An 11,937-nucleotide genomic window follows, 5' to 3' on the forward strand; every position below is an offset into this window, starting at 1 on the left:
TTCCTCACATTATATTCCAGCTGCCAAGTTTTTGCTCAGCCTGTCTATATCCCTCTGCAGAGTCTTTGTGTCATCCTTACCACCTGCCTTCCTGTTTATTTTTCTGTCACGCACAAACCTGGTTACAGTGCATTCAATTTTGACATCAGTTGATGTATATTGTATAAAATTGTGGCCTTAACACTGATCCCTATGGTACTCAACGCTTTATAAGTTACCATCGTGAAAATGACCCCCCCCATCCCAAACATCAGTCTTTTATTAATTAGCCAATCCTCTATCCATGCTAATATACTGCCTCTAAAACCATGGACTCTTAATTAGCCTAATGTATGGGTCCTTATCAAACACCATCTAAAAATCCAAAATCCAAACAAGGAATTAAGAGGGCTAAAAGGGGTCATAAAATGACCTTGGCAAGTTGGATTAAAGAGAATCCCAGGCATTTTATACATATATTAGGACCAAGAGAATAGTTCGGAAAGGATAGGTCCACTCAAGGATAAAGGAGGTAATTTATGCACGGAGCCAGAGGAAGTGGGTGAGGGCCTGAATGAGTAATTTGCATTAGAATTCACCAAGGAGAAGAATATGGATGATGGTAAGATTAGGGATTATGTTGATATAAAGAAGGAGGAGTACTGGGTGTCCTGAGAAACTTTGTTAGTTAATATTGGGATCTCTCCCAGGATACTGAGGGAAGCAAGGGAGAAGATTGCTGGGGCCTAGACAGAGATCTTTGTATCCCCTTTAGCACAGGCAGTATTCTAGAAGGCTGGAGAGTAGCCAGAGTTGTTTCTTTGTTTAAGAAAGACATCAGGGAAAATCCAGAAAATTATAAACTGGTGAGTTTACATCAGTGGTGGAGAAATTATGGGAGAAGATTTTAGGGGTAGGATTTATTTACATTTAGACAAGAATGTGCTTATTAGTAATAGCCAGCATGGCTTTGTGAGAGGGGAGGCCTTGGCTCACAAATTTGATTGAGTTTTTTGAGGAAGTGATGAAGATGTTTGATGAGGGTAGGGCAGTAAATGTTGTCTACATAGACTTTTTAAAGCATTTAATAAGGCCCCTCATGGTAGGCTGATCGAGAAGATTACGTCACATGGGATCCACAGTGAGTTGCTAAATTGGATACAAAATTGCCTTGGTCATAAAGTAGTTGAGAAAGTGATCTTACTGAAACTTAGAATGTTCTTACAGGGTAGGAGAAGATGAGATCTTTCCACTGGCTGGTGAGTTAGGCCATTTAAAATTGAGATGACATGAATATCCTCCCTCAGAGGGTTGTGAATCACTGGATTTCTCAACACCTGAGGACTGTGGAAAGTCAGTCATTGACAGAAATTGACAGTCATTGACACCTCAAGACAGAACTTGATGGATTTCTGGAGCCATCAAGATATTAAGGGATATAAAAATATGATACAGTACTACTACTTTATGATAGTGGTATTGAGTTGGATAATCAGCCATGATTTAATTGGATGTCAGAACAAGCTGGATACATTGAATGGCCATGCCTGTTTGTATGTTCCTACATAATTGGATGATCCTCACTTGCCTTAATTGATTCTTCCTTGGGTGACCTTGTTAGACTTGCCTGCTCTCAAACTCTTGGGGATGTTGTTGATACTTCTTTTGCCTGGATAATATTCTGCCAATATTGTCTTTGACTCCTCATTCAAATTTTTTTCCTTCTTTGTTCTTATGTGAGCATTGGTGGCAAGGTCATCATTTGTTGCATATCCTGAATTACGCTTTAGAAGGAAGCAATGAGATAATTTTGTTTTAGATCAGCAGTCCATTTGACATCAATACACACCCTTCCAGGATTTTAACCAAGGTATTGCAACATAGTTCCATGTCAGGCTGGTGCGCGGCTTAGTGGGAAATCTGCAGATAGTGGTATTCCTGTGCATGTATTATGCTTGTTTCCTAGGTCATGGAGATCATGGGTTTGAAACGTAATAGTGATGTAAGTTTGAAGAGTTATTGCACTTGTAGATGGTATAAATTTTGTGGAGGGAGTGAATGTTTAAGGTGGTGGATAGGTTAGCAACTTTGCTTTGTCCTTGATAGTTTCTAGCATCTTGAGTTTTTTTGGAATCATAATCCTCAAGGAAGGTGGAAGGTTTATTTTATAGAACCTGCTCCTAATCACCCAAGGGACAATATAGAATCCCTACAGGCCATTCAGCCCAACAGGTCCACACCGACTCTCTGAAGAGCATCCCACCCAGACTCACCCTCCTCCCCATATCCCTGCAGTTCCCCTGGCTAATCCACCTAGCCTACACATCTGTGGACACTATGGGCAATTTAGCTTGGCCGATCCACCTAACCTGCACATCTTTGGACTGTAGGAGGAAACTGGAGCACCCCGAGGAAACCCACACAGACACGGGGAAAAGAGCAAACACCACGCAGACAATCGCTGGCCGCTGGAATTGAACCAGGGTCCCTGGTGCTTTGCTAACCACTGAGCCACTGTGCCACCTTATGAATATACTTGATGTCTGCAAGAAAGAAAGTTAAGTTTTAAATACCCTAATATTCAGGAGATGCTGGAATCATTCAGCAGGTTCGACATCAGCTATTGGTGAGGTGCTTTTGTTGTTTTAGACCAGTAACAGAGGACAGCTGTTGACTATCCATAAGGCCTGTGGCGGATTGATGATGCATCTGACTACAGAGCAGGAGCTAGTAGATTCCACTTCTACTTGGCTCAAGTACAATTTGCAGTTTTTGGAGCAATACAGTGGCTCGGTGGTTAGCACTGCTGCCTCACAGCACCAGGGACCTGGGTTTCATTCCAGCCTCGGGTGACTGTGTGGAGTTTGCACATTCTCCCCATATCTGCGTGGGTTTCCCCTCACAGTCCAACGATGTTCAGGTTAAAACAGAAACAAAAACAAAGTTGCTGGAAAAGCTCAGCAGGTCTGGCAGCATCTGTGAAGGAGAAAACAGAGTTAACGTTTTGGGTCCGGTGACCCTTCCTCAGAACTGATAGTGGCTGGGAAAACGTCAGTTTATATGCAGAAAATAAGGAGGTGCGTGGGGTAGGGAGTAAACGACAGATTGGAGCCTGAAGAGAGAGAAAGACAGTTGGACAGACAAAGGAGTTGCTAACGATCAGGCTGGGAGGGTGAATATTTGTTAATGGGGACTATTAGTGACTAACAACAGGGGGTGCGTAATGGCAGGCTATGTGGGGTGGGGTGCTGGGACATGGGAGAGTTTAGGCCCTAAAATTATTGAACTCAGTACTGAGTCCAGAGGGCTGTAGGGTCCCCAAGTGGAAAATGAGGTGTTGTTCCTCAAGTTAATACAATGCTTTCTTGGAAGATGCAATTGATTCCTTTTATTTTAGCGGTCTGGATTTTCTGTTTTATGGTAGTATTCCATCCAAATGGAGGCATGATAATGTGAGCAAATTAGAAGGCCTTCCTTTACTGAGATATTCGCTTAGTTCTATGCTTGGCTGAACCCTGAACCCTCTATGCAGTTGTTGCCCACTCATCTGTTATGCTCACTCATACCCTCTGTGGCCTTTCATATCTCCCAACGACCCCTTGTCCCTCATACTCCTCCATTTCCCCCAAACCCTGGCATATAACCCATGCTGAGTCAGATATCCCCATCCGTCATATGCCACTATGCCAATTACCCAGTAATCACTATGGACAAGATGCATACACCTTGCCTTAGTAACACTGAGAAATTATTTGAGTTGCTCATGAAACTACTGGAATAAAGAAATAGTTATTTAATATTCACATACGAATATCCAGACTTTTTGACAGCTTTATCAACAACCACTGCTGAACTAAATTTATTTTTGAGGTATGTAGTTAAGACAAGCATTCATAATGAAATTCAGTTTCACAACTGTTTCAACAATGTCTCTACTCCTGAATACATTAAATACATCACGTTTTATTAAACAGTTATATGACCTGTCAATCAGAGAACCTAACATCTGTTATATATCTTTAAAGGCTGAACAACTGGCTGAAGCACCAATCAGTGAATAAATCAAAACATAAAGTGCAAGTGTAACTGCAATTCAGCTAGTTTGGAATCTCAGTTTAATTTAGTTGGATAAACCAATCTAATGCCTCGGAAGAGCTTTCCTCCTTCACGATGTGATAGATTTAATGTTAATATTTTGTTTTTAAACAAAGCCCCAATCATTTATCAATACATTAGAAATATAGACATCTGCATTCTATTATGAAATTTGAGGTTAGCAACACCTTTTGAACTTGAGGTGTCAAAAGGTTCCTACCTGCAGTATAGGCTTTCTCCATTGTTCACTACACCCCTGAACGGCCACGAGTCTTATTCCTCTCAGAAATTATGAAATTAGTCACGCACCATGAAAGTTACAGGAAATCTGAAATCAATATAGGCACCAAAGTTGGGATTCCAGGTTATTTAAAAATAATACACAAGGGAAAGGGGGCAGGAATTCTAGAATTCTCTCCTCGCACAGGAATGGTAAAACCCAGCCAGTACTGGGTTTGACACAGGTGTTAATGGCAATCGTTCTCTTCTCAAGAAAAGGTCTAGTTGTTACTTTAGATTAAAACAGGGCTAACCTGGGCTGTCTGACTTTATGTGGATGCTCGTCAACAACTTCACCGGCCACTGGGCTTTCTTTCCTTCGATAGACCTTTTGTTTATTTTCATAGTAAAAGAAAACCTTTTTTGCTGTGTGTTCATTTTGATCATTTAAATACTATAAATCCTGTACCAACTTGTTTACATATGCCTTGAACTCATGAGTTTCTAACCACTGGTGCTGCTGTGGCCTATGATTCATCATAACTATTTAAATTATGTGACTTTGCAGCAACAGAGATGGAAGTCCACTTCATATTTGGCAGAAATAAATTAATAGCTTGCTACCTTCAGGATGGACTTTGCTTTAGTGAGAAACCTCAATAATTGTACAGGTAGTTCTGCTATAACATGTGTTTCGTTCATGCGAATTGGCTGTAACGCAATTGATGAGTAGTGGACACTGGATAACATGAACTTTCTGCTGTACAGCTATAGTGATTTTCTATAGTGATTTCCCTATAATGCGATTATCTATGGCAATTTTCTATAGTGCAATTTTCTATAGTGCAAGGTCATGCAAGAATGCAACTATCGTGTTATAGGAGAACTACCTGTATTTTGAAATCCACTACCATTCCAGATTTTGACCTAATTAAAGAACATTAGTAAAATTTTAGATGCTTTGATTCAAAGAATTCCAATATTAATTTCTTCTGTGTCAAAAGAAGCACCTTAAAATGAGGAATGTCACATCAGGTAATGTACTTCACTGTTTTAGCAGTTTTAGAAGTAGCTGTGTTTGACGAATAATACTAATCCATATATCTATTTGCAGGAAGCATCTTTTTGTGTCATGGATTGCAGTGATGGAGTACTTTCTGGTGCTGCGACTTTGCTGGAAAATATTTTCTTACCAGCCATTTCTGCATCTGGAAACTGGGGTGCACTTAACCAGTACGTACATAGGGAGAGAGACAAGAAAGCTTTTAAAGATATTATCCGCAGATACATCACTTTCTTAAATGGTAAGATGTTTGAACAACTAAGATGGTCTATGAATTGCAGCTTAATGTACTTACTCAATGGATCATTGGTCATGTAATAGCATTTAATCAGCAAAGTAGATATTATCCTCTGGTCCTTGTGGCTGAAAAGTCAACATAATACAACTATAGACTAAAAAGAGGAAGATTAAATTACATAGGTCTGAGATTCAAAGGCATCCGGGTGACCTAGTGCATAAATTGAGTAAGGCTAGGATGCAGATATTAGGAAGTAATTAGAAAAGCTGATGGAAGAGATGACCTTATAGAAGTTGATGAAATCATGAGTGACATAGATAAGGTGAATAGGAAAGTCCTTTTCCCAAGGGTAGGGGAGTTCAATTTAGAGGGCTTAATCTTATAGTGAGAGGAAAAAGATTTGAAAGGGACCTGAGAGGTACCTTTTTCACACACAGGGTAGTTTGTTTGTGGAGTGAACTGCCAAAGGACGTGGTAGATGCAGGTATAGTTACAGCATTTAAAAGACATTTGTACAGGTATATGAATAGGAAAGATTTAGCAGGATATGGGCGAAACGCAGGCAAATGGGATTAGTTTAGTTTGGGAAACCTGATCAATGTGGACGAGTTGGACTGAGGTGTCCATTTCTGTGCTGTATCATTATATGACTCTATGACTATATGAGAGGAATTGAATGCAACAATGAGGAATTATACTTTAGTTATACAGGGCATTCGTTACCACATCTTGAATACTGTGAATAGCATTGGTCTCCTTATTTAAGGCAGGATGTAAATGTGTTGGAATTAGTTTAGAGAATGTTTGCCAAACTATTACCTAGTATGGTGGGACAGGGCTAGGAATGTTTCCACTGGAATTTAGAAGAGTAAAAGGTGAGTTCACTTAAACATTAAAGATCCTGGGATCTTGACAGATTGAACATGGAAAGGGTATTTGATTTAAAAATTTCTTTTTTTGATTTTAATTTCACATGTATTTTACAGTAAGAATACAATAAAATAGTGAAAAGCTTTCATTTGTCACCATGGTTCCACACAATTTTTAATAATTTAAGAATAAGGAAAAAAAGGAAGTATAGCTTGAAGAGAATCCGTCAATTCTGAGCTAGCTCATCACCATCAGCGATGTCAGCGCCATCAGCAACAAGGATATTTATTCTTGTCAGAGAGTCTAGATCTAGGGATCACTATTTAAAAATAAGGGTCACTAATGTAAGACAGGGATGAGGAAAAATAAATCCTCTCAGAGGGTCATGTGCCTTTGGAACTCCTCAACAGGCAGTTGAAGTTGAATCAGAGATAGTAGGAACTGCAGATGCTGGCTTGGCCTGCTCTGCACCTTGTTGTCTCAGTTGAAGTTGAATCTTTGGATATATTTAAAACAACAGGTGAATAGATTCTCAGTAAACAAGGGGTTGAAAGGTTATTGGGTAGGTTGGACTGTGTAATTGAGCTTTCAATCAGATCAGGTATGATCTCCATGGCAGATGAGGCTTGAAGGACTAGATGCTCTACTTCTGCTCTTAACTCATGCGTTTGCATGTTTGTATGTTTGTGTGTTATGGTCTGTCTCCATGAATACTTTCAGCTTAAAGGTTTAAGGTTGAAAATCTCTCTGATTTTTGTGTGACCGAGAGATCTTTCTTCTCCAAAATTGTGTACTATGTCCTGGAGGTATAATGTACCAGAATTTGACAGCTATCTGGTTGCTCTTGATAGAATACTGCAATTAAAGTAAGATTAACCATAACTATGATAGTTGGAAATAATGGATTGTAGTGGCTCAGGACATCTGTGAATGTCAATATATCCTTGACTTTCTTGGAAAGCCTGTTCTCGATGTGGGTTTTGGTGCCATGTTTGTAATTTCTGGAGGAGTTGCCTCAAGTTTTCAGTTATACTTGCCAAGTGAGGCCAGAACTTTGCCGACTGGTTTAACGTGCATAAAAATCTTTGAGATCATAAACATATTTTAATTGGGGAGTTTTTTAACATCATTCATTTTCCGTGAGTTTAACATTCCGGTATCATATTCTTGGTGACCATGTTTCCCAAGTAGCGATTAAGTTCCTCGGAAAATTTATACTTGTTGATGAAGTAAGCCTTCAGTTTATAAAGATCATTATTAATTATCTATAGATTCCCCTAAATACTGAAACCTTCTATTAACTCTTGCTGTTGCAATAATGTTTTGTTGGCAGGTTAAATGAGTTGTCAAAAAATTGTAAAACTTCCTCAGAAGTATTTGTGCAGCTTTTTATGTTTTGATGAGCTATGACTTCACCAGATGTAGGTTCTAGCTAATACAATAGTGAGTGGACATGTTTAGCTTGTAATTTAGTGTCTGACTCAGGAGCAATTTTGTACCTTAAGAACTATTTTCTCCAAGTTACCCAATCCTATGCTTTACTTGGCCCATCACTGATATTAAATATTCCAAGCAGTATTATTTTTCCTGCCATTTCTTCCTAATGTTTTTTTCTTCTTATTTTAATGATTTTTCATTCTGTAGAGTTTCCATACTGTTTATATTTTTAACTTTAAAATCTTATCTTTAATCTTGCAGCATCGGCTGCTTTAATCTCTTTCCCGAGTAGATTCTTGCTCTTTCACTTTAGCAGTGCTATTTATTTTCTTATCTTGAAAGCTTTTCACCTTTGGAGAATAGCAATGCTGTATCTCTTTGCTGTTTATTAGGGGCACTCCATGAGTTTTATGGTGAAATTGGAGGATTCCTTGCTTCTGTACGCAAAAATGGAGTTCTCTTGCATTGTTGCAAGTAAAATGACCATAAGACCAAAAGACAGAGGAGCAGAAGTTAGGCCATTTGGCCCATTGATAATACTCCACCATTCAATCATGGCTGATACGTTTCTCAACCCCATTCTCCTGCACTCCTTTGATCCCCTTAATAATCAACAACCCATCTTTCTCTGTCTTAAGTATGCTAAATGATCTAGCCTCCACAGCCTTCTGTGGCAATGAATTCCATAGATTCACCACTCTTTAGCAGAAGAAGTTTCCCTTCACCTCCGTTCTGAAGGGTCTTTCTTTTACTCTAAGGCTGTGCCCTTGGGTGCTAATGTTTCCTGCTAATGGAAACATCTTCCCAATGTCCATTCTATCCAGGCTGTTCAGTATTCTGTCAGTTTCAGTTAGGTTCCCCCCTCATACTTCAAAACTCCTTTGAGTTTAGACCCAGTGTCCTCAAACATTCCTCATATGTTAAACCTTTCATTCCTGGAACCATTCTTGTGAACCTCCTCTGAACCTGCTCCAGGACCAGCACATCTTTCCTGAGATATGGGGCCCAAAATTGCTCTCAATATTCCATATGTGGTCTGACCAGAGCCTTATAAAGCCGCAGAAGTATATCCCTGCTTTTATATTCTAGTCCTCTTGAAATAAATGCCAATGTTGCATTTGCCTTACTAACTACTGACTCAACCTTCAAATTAACCTTAAGAGAATTCTGGACTAGAACGCCAAAGTCCTTTTGCACTTCAGATTTCTGAATTTTCTTCCTATTTAGAAAATAGTCTATGCCGATGTTCTTCCTACCAAAGTGCATGACCTCAAACTTTCCCAGGTCGTATTCCATCTGCCACTTCTTTGCCCATTCTCCTAACCTGTCTAAATTCTTCTGCAGTCTCCCTGCCTCTTCAATACTACCTATCCCTCCAGCTATCTTTCTATCATCTACAAACTTAGCCCTCAGTTCCTTCATCTAGATCATTAATGTATAAAGTGAAAAGTTGTGATCCCAACATTGACCCTTGCGGAACTCCACTAGTCACTGGCTGTCATCCTGAGAGGGACCCTTTTATCGCCACTTTCTGCTTTCTGCCAGACAGCCAGTCTTCTATCCATGCTAGTACCTTGCCTCTTAACACCATGGGTTCTTATCTTACTCAGCAGCCTCCTGTATGGCACCTTGCAAAGGCCTTCTGGAAGTCCAAGTAGATAGCATCTGTTGGCTCTCCTTGGTCTAACCTACTCATTACCTCTTCATAGAATTCTAACAGATTTGTCAGGCATGACCTCCCCTTGATGAAACCATGCTGACTTCACCCTATTTAACCACGTACTTCCAAGTATTCAAAAATCTCATCCTTCACAATGGACTCCAAAATCTTATCAAAGACCGAGATCAGGCTAATCGGCCTATAATTTCTCATCTTTTACCATACTCCCTTTTTAAACAGGGAGGTTACATTATGGATTTCCAGTCATCTGGGACCCTCCCTGACTCCAGTGATTCCTGAAAGATCACCACTAATACCTTCACTATCTCTTCAGCTATCTCCCTCGGAACTCTGAGGTGTAATCCATCTGGTCCAGGTGATTTGTCCACCTTCAGACCTTTCAGTTTTTCTTGCACCTTCTTCTTGGTGATGGCCACCATACTCACCTCTGCCCCCCAACTCTCTTGAATTTTTGGGATGTTACTCATGTCTTCGACAGTGAAGACTGACGCAAAGTACTTGTTCAGTTCCTTCACCATTTCTTTGTTCCCCATTTCTACTTCTCCAGCGTCATTTCTAGCAGTCCAATTTCCACTTCTGCCTCTCTCTTACCTTTTATATATCTAAAGAGACTTGTGCGATCTTCTTTTATATTCCTGGTTAGCTTACCCTCATATTTAATCTTCTTCCTCCTTATTTCTTTTTTAGTTGTCCTCTGTCGGTCTTTGTAGGCTTCCCATTCCTCTGGCTTCTCACTGCCTTTTGCTGCATTATATGCTTTCTCTTTTGCTTTCATGCTGACCCTGACTTCCCTTGTTAGCCATGGTTGCCTCATCCTCCCTTGAGTAAGGTTCTTTTTCCTAGGGATGAATGTTTTCTGTGTCTCCTGAATTAATTCCAGAAACTCCTGACATTGGTTTTCCACTGTCTTTCCTGCTAACCTCTTCTCCTAGTCAGTTCTGACCAGCTCCTCCCTTATGCCTCTATAGTTGCCTTTATTCAACTATAATGCCATTACATCTGATTCCAGCTTTGCCCTGTCAAATTGCAGGGTAAATGCTATCATTTATTGCTACTGCCTCTTAAGGGTTCCTTCACGTTAAACTCCCTTACCAAGTCTGCCTTGAATTCTTGACTTGCATGGCCTAGTAGATAAAGACAGTCTTTTTTACACTGTCACAACCCACTGCGCTAGTGTGCTGGAAATCAAACCTCATTGTTGTCAGAGTTGTCACAAATGAGAAAAGATTTAATCAGATTATCTAAAGTCACCATTTTAAATGAAGGCAGATTAAGAGGAAACACACATCAGGCCTCTGTGCTTAACCAGAAAATAGGTATTTATTACAGACTGTATTCTAACAATGGCAGAAAATAAACACAAATTACTAACTTATAACTCTCTGTAACTTAAACTCTATCCCTTTCAAAAAATCGCAGACTCATGAAAATATACCCAGAAGCAAACGAAACATGACACATATTACAGTTGAGGAAAGAAGAATAAAAAGTTCTGGCATTGTTACGGACCAGACCAGACCCCATCAAAATATTTTAAGAAGGTCGCCTAGACCCTAACTTTTTCTTATTTTTAAAGGTAGACGTGAAGTGCCATGCTCCAGATGCAGTGTTACTGGTCAAACTACTTGACGTTGAACAAAACCCAATTTATTTAAACAGTATAGTTAAAGCACAAACAAAAGAAAAAGCAATTTAGAATAATAACTATTGGAAAATTTAACCAAATAATAAATACAGTACCTATTACTAATTAACTGAACAAATATATCGACATCCCATAAATACACCCCTTGGCAAAAAGGCAAATTCAGAGACAAATTCTTACATGCAGTTCTCCAATCCAGGAGGAAGAAACATTAAGAGAAAATTTTCAGAGTGTATCAGCCAAGAGACATCCACTGAAGATTCCAATTCTTTTTAGACCCCAAACATCTTCTGCTGCTCAAGCTAAAAAAAAACTAGAAAGCCTAGTCTGTGAGAGCTGGCCACACCCAGGCTGCTTTCATTGTTTCAACTTTTAAAACAAAATCCACCCCAAGGCCTGCAACCTTCGGGTGGCATCGTTGTGGCACTGCAGGAGGCCCAGGATGGACATGTCGTCTGAGGAATGGGAGGGGGAGTTGAAATGGTTCGCGACTGGGAGGTGCAGTTGTTTAGTGCGAACTGAGCGTAGGTGTTCTGCAAAGCGGTCCCCAAGCCTCCGCTTGGTTTCCCCGATGTAGAGGAGGCCAAAACGGGAACAGCGGATGCAGTATACCACATTAGCAGATGTGCAGGTGAACATCTGCTTGATGTGGAAAGTCTTCTAGAGGCCTGGGATGGGGGGTGAGGGTGGAGGTGTAGGGGCAGGTGTAG

General features: G+C 40.0%; 1 protein-coding gene across 1 annotated transcript in view; it reads left to right on the forward strand.

Moving 5' to 3' along the window:
• LOC109930964 (dynein axonemal heavy chain 8-like) overlaps positions 1 to 11,937 on the forward strand; it is a 2,199,840-nt gene that overhangs the window by 1,228,904 nt on the left and 958,999 nt on the right. The window contains 1 exon segment of the mRNA XM_048596622.1: positions 5,408 to 5,530. Within this exon segment, the coding sequence (XP_048452579.1) occupies positions 5,408 to 5,530 (123 nt within the window).

This window comes from Rhincodon typus, chromosome 5 (genome assembly GCF_021869965.1).
Source record: "Rhincodon typus isolate 14 chromosome 5, sRhiTyp1.1, whole genome shotgun sequence".
Taxonomy (NCBI): Eukaryota; Metazoa; Chordata; class Chondrichthyes; order Orectolobiformes; family Rhincodontidae; genus Rhincodon; species Rhincodon typus.